At 41.9% G+C, this 26,407-nt stretch overlaps 1 protein-coding gene across 1 annotated transcript; it reads left to right on the forward strand.

Moving 5' to 3' along the window:
* Positions 1-2,320: 2,320 nt before the first annotated feature.
* Positions 2,321-25,573, forward strand: dhx30 (DEAH (Asp-Glu-Ala-His) box helicase 30). The gene is made up of 20 exons (XM_072688718.1): positions 2,321-2,507; positions 3,797-3,936; positions 4,364-4,474; positions 5,332-5,435; positions 5,659-5,773; positions 7,220-7,369; positions 8,610-8,762; positions 10,758-11,225; positions 13,284-13,664; positions 13,905-13,980; positions 14,906-15,010; positions 15,176-15,351; positions 16,318-16,524; positions 18,057-18,138; positions 18,572-18,765; positions 19,776-19,926; positions 21,067-21,224; positions 22,809-22,912; positions 23,198-23,340; positions 24,666-25,573. Exons 1-20 carry the CDS (start codon positions 2,321-2,323, stop codon positions 24,911-24,913), a joined length of 3,453 nt encoding a protein of 1,150 aa, XP_072544819.1. The 3' UTR covers positions 24,914-25,573.
* Positions 25,574-26,407: the final 834 nt, after the last annotated feature.

Consider the following 26,407-nt stretch of genomic DNA (forward strand, 5'->3'; position numbering starts at 1 on the left):
ACTGCTGCCACATGATTGGTTGATTAGCTTACTGCATGAATTATTAGATATACAGGTGTTTCTAATAAACTGCTCTGTGAGTATATCATTTTTTTAATATATATACATATATATTTTCTAATTAGCCACACCTTTTGATCTTTAGTATAATGGTCTCAGCCTTCAGTCCCAGTGTAAGACTAAGCACCCAAACATCTCTTGGCTGGGATACGAGTTCTCCAATTAGGATGCAAGTTCAGGTCCAGGTCCAGGTCTCAGCGGGCCCAATGCACGGTACATGACCCGTGTAGGCCCTAGTTTGGAAACCAGACTGGCTTCATGTGCTCGATTTGGTTCTCATTTCTCTGATTTCTGCTGTGCCAGCTGATCATATCTGGAACAGCATTTTAGTGGTCCTGACGCCAGCACTCGTGATTTGCACTTGGATCCAGTGTGGCGTTCTGGGTGTTGGGCCACAAACATTGGGTCACACGTTTCCAGCATAGCCTAAAAATAAGAGGCGGGTCATATCTGAAAATAACATGCAACTTTTGGTGTTGATCTAATCTATGAACCATATGGTTCTCCTCATTTAGAGAAATGGATCCACGGGATTGTTGGGAGCTGCTATGTAGTGCATTGCCTTGCTCAAGGGCCCCAACAGTGGCGGATGGCCGAGCCCGGGTATCGGAACAGGGGAGAGCGTGAACGCGGCCCCCCCACTACCACTACTGGGGAATTTGCAAGGGTCAGCACCCATGAACCCCCTACCTTTGTGATCATGGTGTCACCCCTACCGGCTAAGTGTTTTCCTTAGGAAGTCTTTTGTGAATCTGGCGTTCCAGTGTAGCGAAACATGCTACCATAGTGTGGCTATAATTATAGGTAAAGCTGGCTAATGAAATCAGGTGGGATATTTTAATAGGCTAAAAGCTTCATACCAGCAGAAGTATAGGAAAAATATGTGGATAGCGTTAAAGACTATATCATGGTAAATATAAAGTAATTATATTTTTGTATATAATTGTAACTATTTTTGTATTTTGGTATTTTGTAATTGCAGCCTACTCTTTAGTAACACTCATCCAAACAATACCAGTAGGCTCAGGCTGTAAGAAGCGCCAGATAAAAGAGAATTAGCCTGAAAAACACATGAAAATCTTCAAACTTGTGTCCACGCATGCGCAGAGCCGCTAGGTAGCACATTTCGACGGGTAGCACAACTCGACGGAACACCGGCCTCAGGGCATTCACGGGGATTCCAGGAGCTGCATCCGTCCGCGGAGCCGGAGAGCCGGCCGCGGTTCTCGACCAGCAGGGGGCGTGCTGTGGTTAGAGACGCTCTCTGTAGAAAATACTACAATAAAAGTCCCAATTCCTGACTTTAATAAAGGACATTATGAAGGTTGTATTTATTGTTTCCCTGTGTTGTTGAGACCTGTGGTGAATAATCAGGAACACACATGAGCTTATTTTTAATTAAGCGATATTAAGAATCACAGAAAGAAATCATTCATACATTATTATTGATTGCCTATTGATTTTGAACCATGGTTAACCATTGTTTTTTTATTTTAAAAGGTTTTATTAAGTATTATTAAAGTAAATAATCCCAACATCAGTAAAAGTCTTCTTGCTCATATATATACATACATATTTTTAAATTAAATTTAATTAATTGTATATCTATTGGATTTATATAAAAATCTACATTATATATATTATATATATATTGAATTAGATAAATATGTAAAATAAGTATTGGAGACAACGGATTTGAGCCTTTTTTATTTATTTTATTTTTACTGTTTTGAGACTTATTTTTATTTATTTATTTAATTTTTATTGTTTACTACAATTTATTGAAGCTACTGGGATGTTTCCCTTCTCTCTCTCTCTCTCTCTCTCTCTATATATATATATATATATATATATATATATATATTGTTTTTTTTTTATTATTATTTAATCCGCTGGTCGATCAATTACAAGCATTGTCTACAATATTTTTTTATATTCTATATTTTTATTTTATTATTATAACCAAACCTACTGTAGTAGGAGTAACAAATAAGCAAAAATTGCATAATAATAATAATAATAATAATAATAATAATAATAACAATAACTGGCTTAGGTAGTTTAGCAGGCCTCAGTAAGAACCGCTGGATCTCCGGCTCTGCGGCTGGATCTCCGGCTCTGCGGCTGGTTCTCCGGATGACGGCCGGACCCCACATGCCCTCCTGGAAGCTGCGGCCTGCTGGTGTGTGGGTGATCCTTCAGGCCGGTAGGGGGCGATGATGGGACTCGAGAGTTAAGCAGTGAGTGTTGGTCGGTAAAGATGGCGGCGCACTATGCCGGTGTCATGCGTGCCCGCACTCTGTGTCAACTTCTGTCCGTCTCTTCAGGAGCTGGATCCGGAACCGGGTTCGGAACCGGGTCCGGCTGGAGCTGGGTGAGTAGATACAGGACCAGAGCTAAGGATCGGTGCCGGGCGGAGGCTGACACAGCGACCGACACCGGGAAAGGTAACAGGAGACCTGTCTCAGCAGCACTGACATGTAACACACACACACACACACACACACACACACACACACACACACACACACACACACACACACGCAGGTTTCATAAGTCCGAAAGATCTGAAAGCAGGACAAGAGCAGAGTGTGAGGCTCTAAGGTCTCAGCCCTGGTGGTCCCACACATCCTCAGCCGGCCCAGTTAGGGGTCAGGAGGTGTGAGGCTGGTCTGAGATGTGTGAAGACTTTTAGCCTTTTTATTTATTTATTTATTTGTTTTCTACTGTTTATTAAATTATAAATAATAAAAAAGCGACTGGGATGTTTTTCCTTCTCTAAGAAGGTTTAAGATCACATAGGCTCAGGTGAAGAGTCCAGTGGAGCCAGGCCTGTCAAGGTGACTGGGCAATAGGGATGCAGGATGGCATCGGACTCAGATCAGTGATGTTCAGACCGGAGTGATAATGGAAGCTGATATGTTGGTGATGAAGAGCAGCTGTTGAGGTGGTGCTGGATTTCAGTGCATCCGCAGCTCTCTACGCTGATTTACCACCCTGTTACAGTCAAATGATCCTATTCTTGAACACACTGAAGCTATACCGACTTCCTGGAGCTGCTGCCTGCATTAGAATCAACACCCTGACTCGGGCCTACAGGGCCCAAAATGCTCCAGCATCTCCGTACCTGGTCGCAGTGGTCAAAACCTCATTTATACCAAGAGCCCTTTGAGCTTACGTACAGCTTGGCGCGATCCACCATCCTTTAAGACACACAGAAGACAAGCGTCTAGGCTGTTCTCTGCTCTGAATGAGCATCTCTTGGGTATATGAAATGAAAATAACATTGTTATTATTATTATTAATAATATATAGACATAAATGTATATAAATATAATTATTATTGACCACTAGTATCTAAAAATGTGTGTGTGTGTGTGTGTGTGTGTGTGTGTGTGTATGTGTATGTATATATATATATAAATTATTATTATTGACAACTAGTGTCTATAAATGTGTTTTTGTGTGTGTATATATATATAATAATTATTATATTATATTATATATTTTATTATTTATAAAATATAAAATAATTATAACAACTAGTCTCTAAATATGTGTATTATTTTTATTTTTTATTTATTTATTTATTTCCACATCTCTGAGCTAGTCTAGTCTAGTCGGCTGGTTATTGACCACATGTTGCTTTCCTGTAATTCTCAGTGATGACTGTAAAATCCATTCTGTTTAATTTATGAAGAAGATTATCTCATTTAATCCTATATTTGATCACCAGGTCAGTCAGGTCACCAGTCTGACTTCCTTATGGAGTTTCCTGCGGCGAAGAGCCTGCTGTACTCCACGCTGTCTAGAGTCGTGGGGCAGTCCTATGTATCACGGTACCTTCAGTACAGCTACACTGATGGGAAGGTTAAGGTACGGTTCCTGGTCCTGAAAGGCTTATTATTATTATTTTTTTGTATCAATGCATCAAAATAATTTCATCGAAATGGTAAATCTGGAATGTTTGAGCTTGTTTAATTTTCCAGTCATGAAAAATGACTTAAAAACATCCTGGAAATATTAGAGAGATTCGAGAACAATGGAGCTGTTAAGCTACAAATTATATATATTATATAGTGCATAATATAGCTGCTTAAATATGGTTACTGCAGTAAAGCTGCACTGGTTTTAGGACAGGTCTATCACCATCATGCTTTACTGTGTTTAGTGTTTTCAGTGTGATGTGTATGTCCCGACTAATTAAGGGGTGTATCTTATGGGGGGAAAAACGTATAGTAAGATGTGTTGAATAGTGCCTGTGTGTATTTTACATAGCTTGTTAATATTGTTATTAACACAGAGGGCGACGGTCACATTGCTCTGGCCTCAGAAGATCGAGGTGGAGGGGTTCGGCTCTCAGAAATTGGAAGCGGAACAACGTGCAGCTGCAGCTGCCTGCCACAGGCTTAAAGTGAGTATCAGCCACACCCCTTTTTTTATTTTTGACTTCTGACCAGTGATTAAGTTTAAAAAATATATATATAATACATATATATTTATATATTATCACAGCTTAATGTCCCTCTAGCCCACACCTTAGGTTCATGCTTATCTGCTCCAGAGAGACAGGGACTAGACAAGCTGTGTGTGTGGGTACAGGTTAAAGTAGTTCAGCATATTCATTAGAAGGGGTGTCCACAAACATTTGGACATGTAGTGTACCTTGAAAGAATAGAGACAATATAAAAAAACCTGTGTCCAAATACTTACGGAGCTGGCTGTCAGCGTGTGCTAGAAGCTTCAACGTCTGCAGGTGATCTGGAGAACTGCTGTAAAATGCGTCTCTGTTTTTGCCATCAGCAGCCAGTGTCACAGAGGGCACAGTTGGCCGTGCTCTCTCTGGGTGGGTAGATAGCGCTTTCTTTTCCCTCCCCAAACTTTGAGCTAGTAGCTGGGTGTAGCTACTAGGGGGAACCAGCGTTCTCCTCCGAGCCCGGCAGTGCCACATCGCCGGCAGGTTGAAAAGAGGTGGTGTCTGGCTTCATGGCACATGTATCTCAGGAGATGTGTGTTAGGTCCTCTAGTCCTCCTGCTAGTGCTAGGGGGAGCAATGAGCTAGTGGGTTAATTTGCAGTACCATATTGTTATTAAAAAATAAAAATGCACCAGTTAGCTTGATGCTAATGTGACAAATTACAAGATTGTCGGTTAAATATTGCTGTATAATCAAATGCTTTTCATTACCATTTTTTTTTTGGGCGGGGGGGGGGGTGGTCACTACTGTGCTATGAGCTGTGCTATGAGCTGTGCTGTGCTCTTTGTGAACAGGAGCTGGGAGTACTCAAAACAGGCAACCAGCTGCCCAGGAGAGGGCTGACCAGACAGACTGGGTGGCACATGTCCTCTTTTGAGGATGCGGAGGAGGATGTAACGTAAGCCATGGCATTTACTCATGTCCTAAATCTATGCCATGTAGGACCTGTTTCCTAGACCTACATTAAACCTAAACTGAGCTAGACTAAGACCAGTTTCCAATGGTCTCTCCCCACTGATACTGCAATCGGTCCTAAATTAGGCCTTAGCAGTGTGTGGCTTTATGAATGTGCTGTATGTGGTGGATCTTACATGTGTGTGCATGTGTTGATTTGATTTTAGTTTAAGAAAGCTGGACGTGGACCCCAAGGTCACTGAGGCGCTCGCCATCTTCCCAAACCCGAAGGAGCTTCTGATAAAGGTTGTTAGACTGGCCACATCGCCTGATAAAATCAAAGTAAGTCCTGCTTCACCCTCAGAGGAATAAATCACCTTAGATTTGATCAGCCATGTCTGAAGCTTGTTAGTAGTGGTGTAACGGACCACAGATAACCCCCCTGTTCGGGACGCACATAAACCATGGATTAATTGCCAAAGTTTAACCATAACAGTGTGGAGTACAGTACTGCTTGGGGAGGGGAGTGTGTGGATAAAACCGGTACAGCCTGTAAACACTAAGCCACGAGAGCCAGAAGACCAGCACATCAAGCCTGACCTCACATCTGCGGCTCCATCAGTCTGGTGTGTGAGTGGAGAGCAGTGGTCTGTTAGTGGGAGGAGTGGGAGGCTCATGTGGAGACGGGCTAAGGAAGAGGAACTCCTCCAGAAGGTCGACCTCAGAAACACTGACTTCACCATTAACCTTTACTGGGAGCTGCGTAGAGGAAAAAACAGAGCTCAAAAGAGAGCACCTCATTTAACCAAAATAAAAGTCACATATACAAATGAACAGACTGTGTCACAATAAAAGTTACTAATACAATCGAAAATACTGTCAAAATAGAAGCCACTTATACAAACAAACAAATCGTCCAAGTAAATCACTAATTCAAATAAACAGACCATGTCAAAATAAAAGTCACTAATACAAATGAAAATACTGTAAAAATAAAAGCCACTAATACAAAGGAGCACCCGGACCATGTCAAAATAAAAGCTACTAAAACAAGCAAACAGATTATCCAAGTAAGTCACTAATTCAAATGAATAAACAAGCTGCATCCAAATAAGTTAAACAATCAAACCGGCTGTGTCAAAATAAAAGTCACTCATTTAAATGAAGGCTGCGTCAAATAAGTCACGGTGCAGTAACACCCAATAATTTCTAACTAATAATTCATAATAATAATTTCTAACTAAATTCAAATTGATTTTTTCTTTTTTGCTGATTTTTTTTTCCGACTTTTGCTTTTGTGATCCGTTACACCACTAGCCATAAATATGGTGCTAATTTAAATCACTGCATGCTTGCTTTATACTGTGTGGATTTGGCTTTAGATGCTGTATGACAATGAAAATGGACTAAAGTGCAAAAGCTTCTATGAAGCTGGTCACACTTCACAGCTATATAAGACCTTTTAATATAAATAGAGGGCTAATTTGTTTACAATGTGTTAACAGTTTTTTTTTTTTGCTTTTCTTACAGTATTAAAACAAAAAATAATAATAAAAATAAAAAAATAAAAAATATGTTTTTTATAATAAAAATAAAAATGTATTACATTTCATCAGTGAACATCAGTGCAATATTAACATTCTGTCACCTTGTTGATGTTTTTTTTTGTTTGTTTGTTTGTTTAATGGAAATACATATTTCAATTTGCTCATTCCCATATTCTGGCAGTGTTCCTGGCTTTGTGGCACGGTTCCTTCTGTCTATATTTCTGTTCTTTCTGGTCCTCAGGAAGTGCTGCAGTACACAATGGTAGGGGGGAAGATGAAGGAATGCCTGCTGACTCTGCATTGGCCTGAAAAGATGACCTTCAGGGCCTTTGGTCATAAGAAAAAGGAGGCAGAGATACGAGCCTGCGCCCTCGCCTGCCTAAAACTCAAGGTGAGAGCTAGTTAAGAATGAGCTATTTTAGGAATAAACATTACTGTGCAAAATGAACAGTACTCAGAGCAGAGGTTTACTCTGCTCAGTAAACCTCTAATATTAGAATAAACACTAATAACACTCCTACAGAAAGTGGTGGAGGTTCTAGGAGGTTCATGGAGTCTAGTATTATTTAGAGTTCTCCTCAGATCAACACCTGGTTTGGTGGTAAATCAGGGCTTAATGATGGTAAATCAGGTGAGCTGCTGCTGCTGCTGCTGCTGATGATGGAGGTGAACACATCCACACTGTGCTGGCTGGACTGGGGGGCGTCCAGGAGAACCCTGGAGGAACTGAGCTCTGTTCTTCAGACTAGCTCACCAACAAGCTCTTGTTTCTCCTTTTTACTGGATTTATCTTCACCTGCTTTATCTGTTCTGATTAGATCTGGAGCTTCTACTGTAAAACCTCTCTCACTGCTGAGAGACATGATTATAAATATATGATTTCATAGTTTAGGTATTTATGGCTTGTATTTATTTGGAGCAGAAATAGCAATAGTCTTATTTTAATGTGTATTAATACTGCAATGGACTGAACATCTAAGATTTTCACTCTCTTCATACAAACGAGCAAATGGCTCATGTCAAAATAAAAGTCATTAATACAAACAATGCCCCATATTTATATAATAATATATTGTATAGAAATATAATAATTATTATTTTATATAATAATAATAATTTTAAACTAAAAACCAAACTCACTGTCTTAAATTGGTTTTAATTATTATTATTTATTTATTTATTTATTTATTTATTGATTGCTTTATTTGAAAAATCTGATCCATGACTCAAAAACGTGATCTGGTCTAAACCATGACTGTTATCTATTATACAATTTTTTTTTATTTTTTTTTTTTTACTCTCCTTCTCAGCTGTGTTAATGTGACTTGACAGTAAAAGAGATTTGATTGGATTGATTTAATTTAGAGATTTCATATTTAATGTGATCATTTCAAAAATGCAATGTATATAAAAGTTTTTTATTTTATCAAGTTTATTGCATGTATTATTATATTATTTCAGTGATTAAAGATGAAAATCCAAAGTAAATCAGGGGGAAAACAAGTGCAACAAAAGCTACAAAGATGTCCTCCTTTTTATACACTGCTGCTGTTCACATTTACTCGTGAGATGTGTGAAAAGGCTTTGGATTCAGACATCCTTACCGAATGTGGTGAACTGAATGTCTCTAGGAGCTGAAGCTGCTGGATGAACAGAACAACCCTTTCCCACATGCCCAGTACCACCAGGAAAAGGTGCGGGAGGCAGGGGAGCAGCAGAGGAGGCCGTGCCGGGTGGAGATCCCTGAACATCTGAAGCACAGGATTGAAGCTCACCTCACTCAGGTCTGTCTTATTTATGTTGAATATTTTACTTATTTACACTTAATTATGTTGAACTTAAACACATTAAAATACATAATAAGGATATGAGGATAATAAGGATATGAGGATAACTCAGGATCCTGTACATAAGAGGTATGTCTTGTATTCTTAAACCCATAGGCATTAATATAGAGCCTTTGCTCTAAGCTCTAACAGCAGCAGCAGGTCTGGAGCTCTGCAGTTATTGAGTTAGTTGGAGGCTTTTCTGCACTCTGCTCTGAGCTCAGCACTCTGCCCTGACCCCGCTCTGTAACTTTACGTGGTGGCTGAGCTGCTCTCAAAGCTGTTCCTCCAAAACTCTTCCACTGTTCAATAATAAGACCACTCACAGCTGATGGAGGAAGATCTAGGAGGGGGGAAATTTCACCAGCTGACGTTGTTGTTGTTGGTGGTGGTGGTGGTGCAGCGGTGTCTCCTATTACATACAGAACCACGCTGGAGTTCAGTGAGTCACTAGTGTGTGTAAGAAAGGCAGACTGCATGGCTAGGGGCTTGCTTTTATACACCTGTGGCTATGGCACTGAACAGAACACTTGTATTCAGGGGTTAAGAGGCATGTCCCAATACTTTTGTCCCGTTGAGTATTCATAACTTGCAAAACTATACAAACAAGTTTGTTGTTTATCGCGACACAGCTTCATCAGGCCTAAACGCACTTCTCTTTGTATATGCCAGGAGAACAGATACAGCATGATGATGGGTGAGGGGGGTGGTGGTTAAGAAGACTCGAAATCAGCTCTTTGAATAATCGCCGTCCAAAAATGTGTTGGGAACAGATCCACGTTGGTGTTCCCAGTCTGTTTTGAGAAGCGTGAGAAACGTCCTGCCTTCAAAAGCCCAGGAAAGAATCATTGCTGATGGCGTCTTAACTTGAGCTTCAAATAAGAAGAATTGGTTCACTGAGTCATAAATCCAGTGTGTCTCAGCGCACTCCTCAGGAGCTACGCAGACTGGAGCCGTAAATAAGGCTTTTTGCGTGTGTTGTGTTAAAGCGTCAGTCAGGAATTGCAAAAAACAAGAGGTTTCTGACCTTGTTTTTAGGGTTTAGGCCCATCTCTTTACGCCCAGCTTCTTTACAGCCCCCCCATGTATTTCTATGTACGTACACTATGCCCAAATATTTGTGGACACCCCTTCTAATGAATGCATTTAGCTACTTTAAGCTGCACCCTCTCTGCAGCAGATAAACATTAATGAACCTTTTGGCATCATGCTGCCTAATGCCAGGCGTGGGCTAGAGGGTTATAAAGCCCCCCCAGCATTGAGCTGTGGAGCAGTGGAAGAACTGTGTTCTCTGGAATGATGGTGGTGGAGCTCCTTCCAGTACTTTGGGTGGGATGAGTTGAGGATGATGAGGTGGTGTGGTGACCATCATCGCCAAACAACTTGACCTCACTAACGCTCTTGTCACTGAATGCAAGCAAATCCTCACAGCAATGTTCCTCCAAAATCTAGTAGAAGAAGGCTTTCTACTAAATTTTGGAGGAACATTGCTGTGAGAATTTGCTTGCATTCAGTGACAGGTGTCAATAAGGTGCGGATGTTTTGGGTGCCCCGTCTCTTCATCACCAACTCCTCCAAAAAGGGAGAAAAAGGGGAAGCTATAGCACAGTCATTCCACAGCTTTAAAATACTGATGTCCACATCAGAACAGTGTCACTATATGGACAAAAGTATTGGGACATACCTCTTAACCTTTGTTAAAACCAAGCCCCTAGTCATGCAGTCTGCCTTTTTTTACAGAGCAGTGTGCAGAAAAGCCTCCATCTGACTCAGTAACTGCAGAGCTCCAGACCTGCTGCAGCTGGTAGAGCTTAGAGCCGGCTCCATATTAATGCCTATGGGTTTAGAATGGGATGTCAAAAAAAGCTCATGTAGGTGTCCCAATACTTTTGTCCATATGATGTATTTTAAAAGGACCTTCATCTGGATTTTCTTTGTGTTTGTGTATTTCAGTATTCGCTGGAAGCAGAGATGCCGAAACTGTGTGATGAAGAAGAACAAAGCGAGGATCAGCAGTCTTCATCGCTCACAGAGGAAGATGAGTATCCCATCCCGGATGCCATCACCGGCAGACCGTACCGCACCCTGAGTCCTCCGGAGGCAGCGCTTCTGAGTGACAAACTGCTGGCGCAGTGGGAGAGCGCGGGCCCGCTGAGGGGGGCAGAGCTTCCTGTGGACTCTCACAGGGAGCGGCTGTTGGAGGCGGTGGAGGCCTCACGGGTGCTAGTGGTTGCTGGAGAGACAGGTTGTGGGAAGACCACTCGGATCCCACGCTTCATATTGGAGGGGAGCGTGAGGAGTGGAGCAGGTGCCCACTGCAACGTCCTTGTCACGCAGCCACGCAGGATCAGCGCAGTGTCAGTGGCTCAACGCGTTGCCCATGAGATGGGCCCCACCCTCCAGCACTGTGTCGGCTACCAGGTGGGACACGCTCAGGTTTTCAGATTGAGGTTGGAACAGGGAGCAGAAGCAGTAGAAACGCTCACACACACACACACACACACACACACACACACACACACACACATACATATATATATATATATATATATATTTATACTTATTATCGCTTTAACATTTGGGGGCGTCCAGGAGGAGTCTGGAACCAAGCTTTTTCTCTCAACGGCAGTTTGAAAGGGGTGGTGGCTCCCTACCCTCCTACAGGTATCTGACCTAGTGTCCGAAGCATTGCCAGTGCTAGGGGGAGGTTTGAAAGGGTGGGTTTATTGGCAGCCCCAATTTAATAGAGAAAGAATAAATTGCTAATTGAATTTAAAACAATTATACTTAAAAAATAATAATAAATTATGATAGAGAAAAAAAAGGAAAAGTAGAAAAATAGTAATTGTGCTTAAATGTACTTAAATAATCTTTAATATTATTACCTAAAATATTTCTATGTAGGCACATAGAAACGTAAGACTGGGCAGTGTTGCAAAACATCATAAAAAAAGAAAGAAAATGTCCTTAAATCTCTGATATTTTGCCTTAAAAATACTTAAACTGGAATCACAAAAGAGCAATACAAAAATTCCATACAAAAAAAGCTCAAACTGCCAGTTAAGTCTTCTGTAGTCTGGTGCGAGTGAAGCCCTCACTGTAGAGTGAGTAAAGGGTGCACACCGCCACCTAGTGTACACAGCAGTGTAGTATCAGTTGTGATTTGAGGAACAGACTAGAGCTCAGATCGGACCCAAAAACTGTAGCCCGACCCGCCCCATAAACTGTCATTATGAGCCTGAGCCCGATTTCAACCCGACATTTTTTTTAAGTAGATAAAATAAGTAGATTCAGGAAACAACAGATTTAGGAAACAACATACATTACAAAAGAAATTAGGAACGAGGCAACGTCTAGCAGGCTGAAGGATTCAGGACAGGTTGATGCTGGTCCTGTCCCCCTGGCTAAACACAGCGCTGCAGGTCAAGTGTAGTGCGGACAGTGGAGGATCTCGGGTGTGCACCGGTCAGCACTGCGTGATTATAAGATTCTAACTAGAGCAGCTTTTTTATGATCATGATTTATTAATTTACTATATTGTGATTATCACCCCATAGCTTTATATTAATATTAATAAAAAATAACATTTAAAAAATGCAGGCCTACGCGACAGACCACTTTCTTGAGCCTGGCCCGAGAAAAGTGTCAGGAAATTTCGGCCCGACCTGGCCCAAGTTCGGCTCGGGCTCGGGCAGAGAATCTCAACTCGGATCAGAATCAAATGTGCTTTCCCAAAATAAGTGTTCCCAAAATAAGGGATTTGATGGTGTTATTCCTACACAGTTCAGTATTTGGGGTGTTAAGGCAGTTATTAAGAGTGGGGTTACTGGGGTTTGGTGTGAAATGGTTGACATAATGAAACATACCAGCTCAGATTTATTAATTAATTAATTAATTAATTTATTTATTTATTTTACAGCAGTGGTGGTATAGTGGCACTCCCACGCTAGTCCCAGATCTGTTATTTCACTGCCCTTTGCTTCACTTAGACATGCTTTGCTGTGATTTCCTGTTAAGTGCCTCTGTCTTTCTCAGAAGAGGCTCAGACTGAAAAGCTTTACACGCTTGTTGTTAAAAGAAAATCTAAATGATTCAGAGGGTCGCTGGTTCGAATCCCGCACCATGCACCTTGCCATCCGAGCGAGCACAGTTGGCCTTGCTCTCTCTAGGGTGGGCTTCCCACATCACTCCTAGTCAGCACAGCTGTCTGTTAGCTGTTGTATCGGAGCTGGGGAGGGAGCCACGCTACCTAGCGATGCTGCATCAGCGGCAGTTTGGAAAGAGGCGGAGTAAAGGTCTTGCTTTACATATGGCGGAGAAGACGTGTTCGAGGTCCTTCCTAGTGTTGTGGGGGTCTTGCTAGTAATGGGGGAGTTCACATGAACTGGGATTAGGTATATGGCCTTTCATATTGTATCCATTCATGCTGTAGGCAAGTTTCACATTTTTCATCCTGGTTGTTGTCCCATCTTCCTGCAGGTACGCTTGGAGTCCCAGCTGCCCAAGCGCAGTGGGGGTGCCCTCCTCTTCCTCACAGTCGGCGTTCTCCTGCGGAAGCTGCTGTCCAACCCGTCCCTGCAGGGGGTGAGTCACGTGATCGTGGATGAGGTGCACGAGCGGGACGTGAACACGGACCTCCTTCTGGCTCTTCTGCGCTCTGCTCTGAGAGAGAACCCGGAGCTACGTGTGGTCCTCATGAGCGCCACAGGAGACACACAGCGCCTGGCCGAGTACTTTGGCGGCTGTCCTGTGGTGCGCGTGCCTGGGTTCATGTACCCTGTGAAGGAGATGTACCTAGAGGACGTGCTGGAGGAGATGGGACGACAGCCAGAACTGGAGACTAGGAGGCAGAGCACACAGGTGAGAAAGGGGGTTGTGATGAAGCTGATAAACAAGTAGGGATGTGCCTACATTTACCAGACTGTACACATGCAGTCCATACAGTTGTAATGAAAAAACATCCAAGGTCACCAACCCTCATCCTACTGTAATATACTGTAATAATGTTTAAATAGCAAGCATCAGTGTTATAAACATTATTGTGGCAGATGCATGTTCATACATGTACCTAACATTTTGTCTTTCTTTTTATGTGCATAGAAACAAGATGATGCAGCTCCTGACATTGATTTAGTAGCTAGTGTGATTGACCACATTCACACACATGGAGAGCCAGGTAATCATGACCATTCTCCTTAGCCTGCCCCTCACCTTTGTTATAGCACCTGTTATAGCACCCTGTAACTCTGTGTAGCTCCACTTAAAGCTTCTCTTACAGCTCCTCCTAAAGCTCTCTTTATAGCTCCACTTATGGCTCTCTGTGTAGCTCCACTTATGGCTTCTCTTATAGCTCCTCTATGTAGCTCCTCTATGTAGCTCCTCTATGTAGCTCCTCTTATAGTTCTCTGTGTAGCTCCTCTTATAGCTCCTCTTATAGCTCCTCTTATAGCTCCTCTTATAGCTCCTCTTATAGCTCTCTGTGTAGCTCCACTTATAGCTCCACTTATAGCTCCACTTATAGCTCCACTTATAGCTCTCTGTGTAGCTCCACTTATAGCTCCACTTATAGCTCCACTTATAGCTCCACTTATAGCTCCTCTTATAGCTCTCTGTGTCGCTCCTCTATGTAGCTCCTCTATGTAGCTCCTCTATGTAGCTCCTCTTATAGCTCCTCTTATAGCTTCTCTTATAGTTTCTCTTATAGTTTCTCTTATAGCTTCTCTTATAGCTTCTCTTATAGCTCTCTGTGTAGCTCCACTTATAGCTCCTCTTATAGCTCTCTGTGTAGCTCCTCTCATAGCTCCTCTCATAGCTCCTCTATGTAGCTCCTCTCATAGCTCCTCTATGTAGCTCCTCTCATAGCTCCTCTATGTAGCTCCTCTTATAGCTCCTCTTATAGCTCCTCCTAAAGCTCTCTGTCTAGCTCCTCGGTCTAGCTCCTCGCTCACTCTGTGTCTGTGATGCATCGATATCTTTCAGAACTCATCTCTATAGCTGCTAAGTGAGTTGACGTGTCATTCTCTCTCTCTCTCTCTCTCTCTCTCTCTCTCTCTCTCTCTCTCTCTTTCTCTCTCTCTCTCTCTCTCTCTCTCTCTCTTCAGGTGCTGTGCTGTGTTTTTTGCCTGGCTGGCAGGAAATAAAAGCAGTTCAGCAGAAGCTGGAGGAAATGCAGGCTTTCAGATTGGGCTCACAGATGATTTTGCCATGTCAGTAGTTTTAATACTAACAGCATGGACTAACAGCAATTTATTATGAATTTTTTTTTGAGACATACATTTTTTCTTTATTGACTCATCCTGGTAGTTATGAGCCTTAAATGTTGATAATGCCCTCAAAGCAGCATCAGACTCTCTCATTCTCTCTTTTCTCAGTGCACTCCAGTTTGTCTGTGGCAGACCAGCAGTCTGTGTTCCAGCGCCCTCCAGAGGGCCGGCGCAAAATTGTCCTGGCAACCAACATCGCTGAAACCTCCATCACCATCGATGACATTGTGCATGTTGTGGATTTGGGCTTTCAAAAGGAGCAGAGCTATGACCCCAGGACCAAGGTGAGGCTAGTGTAGCTCTTGGATCAGGGGGCAACTAAACCTGTTCAGGACAGTTTATCTCAAACAGATTTTGAGCCCCTCGAGCGGCAAGTACGGCTCTGCTTGACCCACCATCCTTTAACAGGGTTCATACGGGTCCTGGAAAACCTGGAAAATCATGGAAAATAAACATGCTAAAATCTAGTACTGAATAGAAAAATAACAAACTGGTGTTTGTTGTATCATGGTCTCCATATTGACTTCTGTATTTAGTAGGATCTAAGATTAGAGGGATCTTTGGGATCCTAGTCTTTACAAACTAGCTAAGGGTATTTTACGTAAACAGAGTAAACGGTGAGTGTCTGCTAAATAGCTTCAATGTAAACATAAAGACACTGGATGTTTCCCATTAATACAGATAAAAGAGACGATTGGCCAAAAAAAACGGACTTACACTTTTTTTTTTGTTTACGAAAATGGACAAAAGCACAGACTTTAAGTTGGTTATGGAACGATATTTTACACTGTCAGAAACCACACAAGCAAGCGTCTAGGAGGTTACACAAACACATTAATCTGTTTGAGGCAGTGTGTGATAATATAGGCATGCAGTATATTAGGAAATATACAGTGGGCTTTCATTACCTCTTACCTGCATTTTTCACCTGCATTTTATTTATTTATTTATTTATTTATTATAATTTATTTATTTCCCCATTTTTCTCCACAATATTGTCATTTCCAATTACCATCCACTAGCTTGGCCATCCCTTAGCACATAATGCTACCAGAACTGGTAGGTTGACATAAGCTGGCATGTCTTTCTCTGGCTTCCCACCACGGATGGCTGTGGCATCGCTAGGGTTTGAATCTGCGATCTCCCTATTAAAGGGCTGTCTGACTGTTACTTTTAGCTCCAGCAGATGTTCAGATAATATTTTATGTTTGTTCATAAATGTTTGTTTGTTTGTTTTTTTTCTCTCCCAGGTCTCATGTCTGGATACAGTCTGGATCTCGCGCTCGAATGTAACTCAACGAAAAGGCAGGGCCGGTCGATGCCAGCCTGGACATGCTTATCATTTGTTTCCCCGGCAACAGTTGAACGACATGACCACGTTTCCCATCCCTGAGATTTTACGAACCCCTCTGGAGAGCCTGGTGGTTCAGGCCAAGATCCACAGTCCGCAGAGTAAGGTGTGTATGCATGCCAATACGTTCATGTCTCTGGTATGTATTTTCAGTTTGTATGTAGGAACGGAAGGATGTGTGATATAGGGTTGCAGAGGTATACCGATGTTTGGTAAGAAAATTGATGGTTATTAAAAATTTTCTAAATAAAAAATACATTTACATTTATGGCATTTAGCAGACGCTCTTATCCAGAGCGACTTACAAGGTTACTCGTATTACAGAGGTGGGCCAATGTAGTGTTAGGAGTCTTGCCCAGGGACTCTTATTGGTGTAGCGCAGCATAGTCACCCAGACCGGGAATCGAACCCTGGTCTCCCACATGGTGTTGTTGTAACGCAATGGTAGGTGGTGGTGTTATCTGTTGCGCCACACCAACCACCAATGGGAGAATTCCACCAATTTCACAGTGTTTCAGAGGTTATCAAACAATCAGTCCATTACTGGAGCACATAATTGGCAGATTAATACATAATTATACAAATCATTAACTGCATGTAAAATACTTTAAGCTTTGAGCTCCACCTCACATCACAGCTTTCTTATTTATTTATTTATTTATTTATTTATTATATATACAAATAGGGAACATTTGTACATAGACTTTTATGAATAAACTCGGTCGACAGTGATAAGGTGGCGGAGAGGAGGACACTGCACAAACTGCTCTCCGTCATGGACAATGATGGTCACCCACTGCACACCATCATTGTGGACCAAATTCAGTGGCAGGGTGCTGTCACAGAGGTGCTTTACAGACAGACTCAGGAGATAATTTGTTCCCAGGAGATTATTGATCAGCTCTTCCCAGTGGGACCGGAAGAGGGAGGAGGACGGATGAGGACTGAGTCTCTTATGTTTAATCATAGGTTTTATTTATTTGCACTATTAACACGTTACTGTACATCCTGTACATCTGCAGCCCTGTGCACTATTGACACTTTACTAAAGCACCAATATATGCACATATTTATTCAGTATTGGCATCTGTCTGCTGGTTCTTTCTTATTCCTTATTATTTATAACTGCATTGCCTTTCATCTCCAGTTATTTTTTTTAAATATTTATTTATTGTATTATTGTGCCGTATTATTGTATTACTACAATATTGTGTAAGTGCTACTGGCTGCAAAATGTCAGTCACGATAAATAAAGTATCTAATCTAATTTTGTTAAAACAACAAAATTATGAATAATAATAATCAATGCATTATCAATAGTAATAGTAACAACAACAAGACAAATGCCATAAAACCATGATCTTTTCTGAGACAGTTATCATTACCTTGCAGCTCTAGTGTGAGTATTCATATCGTTGCTGTCATTCAAAAACCACCATCTTCATTTTTGTCTTTTTCACTTTTTTGACATGATGTCAATCTGGCAGATGTTCTTTACGTTGCGACAGAATTTTGTGATAAATGGATTATTAGAAATGTTCCAAAGTGACCTAGAATCAAATATTTTACTTTGACTTCCATGAAAAGTGACTGTGACTATATACGTTTTCTGATCCGTTTATCTGTGTTTTCCTGCAGGCTGTAGAGTTCCTGTCTCAGGTGCTGGACTCTCCAGATCCAAGTGCAGTGCGAGGTGCCGTGAAGACCCTGCAGGACATTGGTGAGACAGCATAGCAGAACACAACCTTTGAGTCATGCTTTACACCCCCCCCGAAACCTGCTCAGATTTAGTGCTACAAAGATTAGTAAACAAAAGGGCTAAATGATGCTAATTCTGAATAATAGCATGTAATAGATGCACTTCTGGGGATATTAAAGCAGCACTACGCAAAAATTGGCATTTCTTGCTCCTGGGCTCCCCCTACAGCCATGGAGTGTAAGTTGTGCTTTTAGACAGCCTTAAAGAACATGCTTTACACTGAGTCTGGAGTAGCAACGACAAAGAGAAATTCAGTGGAGCATCAGCATGATTTTTGAAGCTGCTACTGTAAGGTAAAAATGTTCCATAAAGCTGCTTTAAAATCAGATCTGCTGTTTCTGTATGTGGCATTCATACTTCCCTCTGCTGCTTTCCTCTCTCCGTCTCTCCGTAGGAGTGCTGGACAGGTCGGAGTGTCTGACCCCTCTGGGCGAGCGGGTGGTGCGTATTTCATGTGACCCGCGCTTGGGGAAGGCTCTGGTTCTGTCTGCGCTGTTCCACTGTGTTCTGCCTATGCTGTCCATAGCTGCCTGCCTGACCCGAGACCCCTTCCACAACAGCCTGCTGAACCGTTCCCTGGTCACTAAGGTCAGATATGGTGCTTTTTCCATTGGGCAGTGCAGTACGGCTTCTGGTGTTTTACTGATGTAATGAAGCACCACCAGAAGTCACAGTGCTGCCTAAACAACATGGACAATTCTGCGGCACCTTACAGAAGAACTGGGTGTGATTTGAGAGATGTGTGGGTTTGGCTTTGACTATTGATGTGCAGTATTTGTTAGCAACATTAGCTTCATAGCTGCGGCGCTAAACTAAAGACGCAAACTTCGGACACCAGACACGTCCTGGTCTACTTAATGTAGGGCTGGGCAATATTACAATATTTTATCATATCGTGAGGAATTTTGTTATTGTGATTCATAATATACTTTTCTAAGCATTTGGAGGATATTGTTAGTGCTAAATAAACAATACACATTTCATTACAAGCCATGCAATTACACTAGTTTAATTTAAGTCCTTACTGATGTGATTAGTCTGTGATTATCGTGTATCGTTACAATGTATCGTAATGAATATTGTGTATCGTGAAAATGTCTTCTTAAAGGTTTCTTAAAGAGGTTCCTCCCTAATAGGTTCCTCCACAGTTTCAAATTGAAGAACCTCCAAACGTCGTGTCGTCGAGTGTACGATAAGTTGATAGCGTAATTATCGTAACAGGCCCAGATGACGAACACACACACAAATCCACCTGTTAGACACTGGTGCAATCAGCAAAGACTGCTCAGGAGCAAACTGGCAGGGCAGTACTAGGGTCAGGTGAATTGTGGAAAGCATTCCTGGGTGATGTCCTTCCAGCACTGCATAATCTCGGGACAGAGGGTGCCTACGAAGTGGCTAGTCAAATACTCCAGTGAGGAGGTTGTAAGGTAGTGGGTAATTAGATGAATTAGGTGAAGGGAATGGACTGGGCCCTGTGTGTAACTCCATGTATCATGTGCAGGATTCTTGCAGGATCTTTACCTTTTGACATGCTCTGAAAGACCTCCCTTCTTCCCCTCTCTCTTTTTCTCTCTGTCTCTTCCTCTCCATCCCAGGCCAAGAAGGTTCTAAGTGGTTCCAGCTGCAGTGATTATCTGGTGTTCAGCAGGGTAGGGCAGGGCTGGCGAGAGCTCAGGGACAGAGAAAGTCGTCAGGAATATCTGGACACCCACTCCCTGTCAGGACCCAGTCTGCGTTTCATACATGGCAAGTCCCTAATCTTTTTAGGATTATTGAGATATGAGGAATTGGCATTATTACATTAATTAAATGGATTTCTTCATTCTGTTATCTATATTTTATCTAGTAGCTCCAATAGAAATGCACACAGTCATACATCAAACCCATCGCTGTGTGAATCACTTGAAAGTTTCATGCATATAAAACCTCAAAGCCTCAAAACCCAACCAGGTGCAGCCTAATGTGAATATTTTGGGATGGATTTAGCTAATAAATAGTCTGCCTATTGTTAAAGGACACATATGGGGCAATAAAATCATATCAGTTTTCATTAGGGGTGTCCTAGCCCAAATCAGTGATTTGAGATCAGTGCAGATCCAGGCATATATTTTAATGAATCAGATATTGGCTATTTTAATGCATATTTTAATAGCTATTTTAATCTAATCTAATCCATTTTCGAGTCTTTATATTAGCCATGATGTTCAGAGCACCATCTGGTGCCCTCAAGGTGCCATTCACGGATTTTGGCAGCAGGGTTGTGGGTTTGATACCAGGCAAAGCTTTTAACCCTCTCTGCTCCAGGTGTGATGTAGCACGGCTGAGCCTGCGCTCTGACCCCGATTTACTAAACTGAGATACGTGACCCTAAAAGTGAACCCTGTGGGACCCCACAAAATATGGTAACCTAAACAGCTTCACAATCATTCCTGATGTTCCTGTTGGTGTGGCGCAACAGAGAACACCATTACCAGCCACTGAGCTACCACAGCATGTGGGAGACTGGGGTTCGATTACCGGTCTGGGTGACTGTGCTGTGCTACACCAATAAGAGTCCTTGGGCAAGACTTCTAACTTCTCCGTAATACGAGTAACCTTGTAAGTCGCTCTGGATAATAGCATCAGCTAAATGCCCGGATTGGGATTGATACGTAAATATGGTGCCAAAGACTGACTTCAGGAACCACTTGACCTCTTTCTGCCCAGGTTATGGTATCAAGACGCAGCAATGGCCCTGTTGTCCACTCTTAAACTGTTTATCAGTGTTACGGTAGCTACCCCAGTTTTTTGGTGGCTACGTATGGATGTCCATGTTGTCTGGATTCAGGAGAATAACACTGCCTTTAACAGACCTGCGTATGGCTCTCTTGTGTGTTTCTTATGTAGGCCTTACTCAGCAGTTCAGCGAGAATCTGGTGGAGGCGGAGCTTGCGTCTCGATCTGTCGACTGTCTCAGCCTCTCGTCCAAGCTCAACGAGCACAGCCAACAGGAGCAGCTTCTTAAAGCCGTGTTGCTGGCAGGGTTTTACCCTAACCTTATAAAGGTACCCCTCACTCATTCAGTTTCTGTCTTATTACATACTGTATATGGACAAAAGTATTGGGACGCCTTGTGCTTCAAAGTTTCTTTTAAAATTAAGGGTATTAAAAATAGCTTACCCTGCTTTTGTTGGAGTAACTGTCTCTACTGTCCAGGGAGGAAGGCTTTCTACTAGATTTTGGAGGAGCATTGCTTTGAGGATTTGATTGCTGGTGCGGTCATGATGTGGGGTGCTGATCACCACCCCACCTCATCATCCCCAACTCATCCCAAAAGTATTGGATGGAAAACCAACCATTATTTTAGAGAGGACAGCTCCACAGCTCAATGCTGGGGGCTTTATACCCCTCTACCCCACCTGGCATTAAGAATGGTGATAATAGGTTCAGTCTGGAAATGGTTACAAAACCAGAATAGTGCGTGTGTTTAACATCGCTGCATATTCATGTCACTGTTAATGATATTTCTGATGAGAGACATGTCTAATCCAGGCACAGCAATGCTCCCATAATGCTGCATGTTGGTCGTCAGGTCTGTATTCAGTAACAAAGCCTTAAAGAAAGCAAGTATAAAGTGTGCGGATGATCTAGTACAGAAGTCACTAACAGGCGGACCCGGACACTGTCCTGTCTGGACCTTTAACCATTAAACTATTTAGAACTATTTCATTTTGACGGAGGGTTTACTTTAACCGGCGTAACATTTCTAGCCTGGCGGCCTAGGAGACTTCCAGACCAATCGCATGCCTTGTAGATATTACACATGAACAGATCTGTGCATTATAATAAAGGCTGCAACTCAAATGAGCGACTCGTCCACACGGAAGAGGCGAGTAACTGCAGTCAGAGAAGAAAGTGAAAAAGCATAGGAGCGTTTATTCAGTAAAGCTTGATTTTTTTACATTTATTTTTTATATTATTATTTTTTTAAATCAAGAATGGACTCGTACAGGCGTAGTCGTCCCCGGGCAGTTCAGCTCTACACCTGTACTGCTCCTATGGTCACTGTCCAAAAAAAACAAAAAAACGTGTCTTCAAAATGGTGACTTTTTAAGAGAAGGCAAAAATCTGTGGACTTTAGAATGGAAGTCAGTGTAAAAAATATGAGTTTAGTCCAGGTAATTTGGAGCATTTCTATTGGTCCATTCATGCAGAATTATTTACACAGTGTATAGAACAGCCACAGGGTTCAGAAATGGAAATGTGTGGATTTCACTGGACAGCAACAATATGTTCCAAGACTGTGGACGTTATTAAAAAGCAGTGACGTCAAGCAGGACTCTTAATTTTACCTGAAATGTATTAATATGTCTGTTATTTTATAATTTGTCCAGTTTAGTGTGAAAACTCAATTAATATTGTTAAAATTTGCTGAATTGTATTTGTGCTTGTAATTTGATTAGACTACTAGGCTGCACCAGTTTACAGGGCATGGCATTGAATCCTAACACTAGAGTCAGACAAAATGATGTTCTGGATCTCGGCTTGAGGAAATCTTGACCCCTGATCTGGGATACTCGGTCAGGGCATGAGCTTCCAGCTGAGCATGATCCACTAAGGTGTCCCTGCTTATTATTCTTATTTTTCAGGTGAAAAAAGGCTTTGTGAACAAGAAGGGCAGGTTCCGCCCAGACAACCTGTCTTACTTCACCCAGGGCGGGCCTGTATTACTCCACCGCTCCTCTGTGAACAGGTAACCAGTCACCAGTCAGTGCTGTGTGGCGGAGCACAGCCTAGGCATTACTAGTGTCTATCTATTAATTCTGCATTTTGCTTGTTGTTAATGATTTCATTGAATTATACACTGCATTTAATGAGCTAATATTTAAGCTGCACACTGAATAAATGTGTTCAGTATTGTTCTCATATAAGATCTGGGCATGATTGTTTTGAGTACTGCTGTATTAAAATGTTTGGAAGGTTTCTGAGATTGTGTCTGAGAGTGCATGCGGAAACTTATCTGTGGTGTTTGATCCAGGGGTGAACAGGACCTCCCCAGCCGCTGGCTCACGTTCTTCTCTGCCATTAAATCAAACGACAACGTCTTCATCAGAGACTCGTCCACAATCCACTCGCTCTCCTTACTCCTCCTAACTGACTGTGACCTGATGGAGAGGAGAGGTAACACACACACACACACACACACACACACACACAATGCATTTCAGTTTGGTCTGAGTGGGGTGCGCTCTGCGTTAAAAGGCCCCAAACACATCATTTTTACCATTTTCCTCAGTTTGTTTTCTGGTATCCTGTAGCCATTGCTCAGATGTGGTCTTGCTCCTCAGACAGGGTGCTGATTTAAAAAATGAATAAATAAATAAATTAAAAATTAAATATGTCTTTAATTTAAATGTATATACTATAAAACATATATATATTTTTTTTATTTATGTACTATAAATATATATATACCTACTATAAAGACTGTCCCTCTGGCAGTATAGTATATAAAAATATATACACTATAAAAAATTATATTTTAAAAAATTATGTGTGTGTGTGTGTGTAACACTGATCTGATTATTGATTAGAAACGTGTGATTAAAGCTGTAAAGAACGCACATCTGATGTGAAATCATAAGATCAGATTTTTGACACACCGGTGTTCTGTCAATTTGTGCTACCTTGTCAAAGTATGCTACCATAGTGTGGCTGTTTTTTGTAGGTAAAGCTGTCTAAATAAACCAATGGGTAGAATATTGTGATCATATCAGAAAATGCTCCTGTAAAGACATGTGGATAGTGTTAATGACCCAACAGGATAAATAGAAGGTACACTTTTGTAACATGTGTAGCTAAATATTAACAGTAAGCTCAGACTGTATGAAGCAACCTAAAAAAACAGACGCTGAGTACGACTTGACAGAACAACAGCAACTGGTCTTACATGCTTACCAGCCCACCTCGAGCACTGGTCTATGGGAAAAACGACTATTTGCCTCGAGTAACACATCTTTCCCTGTCGCTGTTCACTCCGCTTGTATGGAGGCGCCTTTTTGACGCGTCAGTTATGTGGTATATTTCATTTCTTGTTAGGAATAAGTTAGTTAGGAAGAAGGGTCAGGAGGCTGGAGTTCAGCATGTCAGTGTCCCATCTCAGTCTGAAGAGACCAGTTTGTACCCAGGTCTTTTATAGGCAGCTTCCACCCTAGGGCAGGGCGGGCTATAAACCTAGGACTTTTACATCCACTGACCTTTTTGACCTGTAAAATATGGGAACATGTTCATATGGTGTCAGAATGTCTACCAGACCCACCCTTACACTGTACTGGGCACACACTAGACATACTGAATGGTGAATTGTCAGCTGAATACAACACATTAACCCCTTAAACAGCCTATGGGCTATGTGCCGGCCTAGTGATACCCATATCTGTCGATATGCTGATATGCCATCTGCAGTGCTGACTATTCCTGATCTCCATCATCTCTCTCTTTCACAGTGTCATGGGATCGGGTGGAGGTGACTCTGCCTGGCCGATCCCTTGTGCGATGGGAGCTCTCTGTTCAGAGCTGGGAGCTGCTGTGGGAATTGCGCAAGTCTCTGCAGGCTATGATCCACCGCAACCTCCAGAATTCTCAGAGCTCAGCCACGAGCACTCAAGACAGCCAACTAATTTCTTTACTGGTGGACCTTCTGAACAACACCGAGCCAGACTCTCAAAGCAGTGACTACAGTGATGAAGAATAGCAGCGCTTTTTATTGGTCCAATGTGACGCTCACTTTGTGGGTGGGCCATCCATACTCCAATCAGGACCAGGAAATACAGATTTGCTGTATTGTGAATGTGGCTAGAAACTATAGATTCTGTGATCCCTCATATATGTTGCCTACAGACTGATCATGCTTATTAGCAAATCCTATGATTTACCGGCTTGGAAATGTCCAATATGGCATTGCAGGAGAGGGATGTGCACTGGTCTGAAGAATGAATGGGAGTGTGTGCAGTCTATTTGGTCTATTGGGCCATAAGGAGGGACTGAATTTACAGACAAGAGGGGTTTGTGGAGATGTTGGACCATTTGTAAATGGAAAAAGGTGGATTTGTAAACATTGTAAACAAACAAATGTAAACATTTTTTGTTATTATTTTGTTTCCATTCTCACAAAAGTCTTTTTTTTATTTTCCATCCTCAAAATCTGTGACATTTGCACTGAGCTCATCTGAGCATAAGCTGAGCTAGATATGGATGGGGTGTGTGTTGGGTAAAAGTGCTTGGCACGTTTCTGGTTGAAGCTGGTGTTTAACTCATTATCAGAAAAAGACAGGACTTGTTCATTATTCATGTTGCTGTTGTAATGTAATGTAATTAATAATATGGACACAATACTAAAAGGACTAAAATTCTATGATTGGTGTCTTTTTATTGTTTTTATTTATTTATTTGTTTATTTTAAACACTTTATTTGAAGTCTGCCTGCTTAGGAGCTTCAAGACATATGCATAATCACTGAATAGTATATTTCTAAAGCAATACTTGACAACTTAGGAACGCTCCCTGTCAATAATCGCTGAAAGTGAACTTTTTATTAACAGTTGTGAAGCATCATGCTGTAGTAGGGAAACCTCTAAGACCGTGTTAAGAACACCACATGTAGGTTTTTAGGTCTTTAACTTCTTAGGTCAGATCATTTTCCTCTGTTCTATATAAATACCAGTGGTGAACACAAACTCTGGACAGTTGAAATATTCTAGGGTGAAATATTGAGATATTTGTACGTAACCCTTTAAAGCCTAAAACATCATAATTTGCCAGAAATGTCTAATACTCTCAAAACTGAACTGTTTAATTGACCATCTGATCAATTCTGAAAGAATAACACTTAAATCTCTTATGTAAAGGTGCATGGATTTGTCACTGTACAGTGTGCACTGCACAGCGAAATGTGTCCTCTGCATTTAACCCATCTGTGGTAGTGAACACACACTCACACTAGTGAACTAGGGGCAGTGAGTGTACACACACCCCCAGAGCGGTGGGCAGCCAACTCCAGCGCCCATGGAGTAGAGAGGGTAAAGGGCCTTGCTCAAGGGCCCAACAATGGCAGCTTGCCAAGCCCGGGAATCGAACCCACAACCCTGTTATCGATAGCCTGGCGCACTAACCACTGAGCCACCACTGCCCCATTTTTTTATATCATTTGATAAATTCCCTAATGTGTTGCTTACATCAGTGTTGTACA

The sequence above is a fragment of the Salminus brasiliensis genome, chromosome 9 (genome assembly GCF_030463535.1).
Source record: "Salminus brasiliensis chromosome 9, fSalBra1.hap2, whole genome shotgun sequence".
Taxonomy (NCBI): domain Eukaryota; kingdom Metazoa; phylum Chordata; class Actinopteri; order Characiformes; family Bryconidae; genus Salminus; species Salminus brasiliensis.

What these genes read in the sequence shown, in the direction of transcription:
- dhx30 (XM_072688718.1), top strand. Translation starts at nt 2,321, where the DNA reads ATGGCGGCGCACTATGCCGGTGTCATGCGTGCCCGCACTCTGTGTCAA. An exon ending in CTAGGAGGCAGAGCACACAG is followed by an intron (nt 13,665 to 13,904) that starts GTGAGAAAGGGG and finishes TTATGTGCATAG; the next exon opens with AAACAAGATGATGCAGCTCC. An exon ending in TCCACAGTCCGCAGAGTAAG is followed by an intron (nt 16,525 to 18,056) that starts GTGTGTATGCAT and finishes GTTTTCCTGCAG; the next exon opens with GCTGTAGAGTTCCTGTCTCA.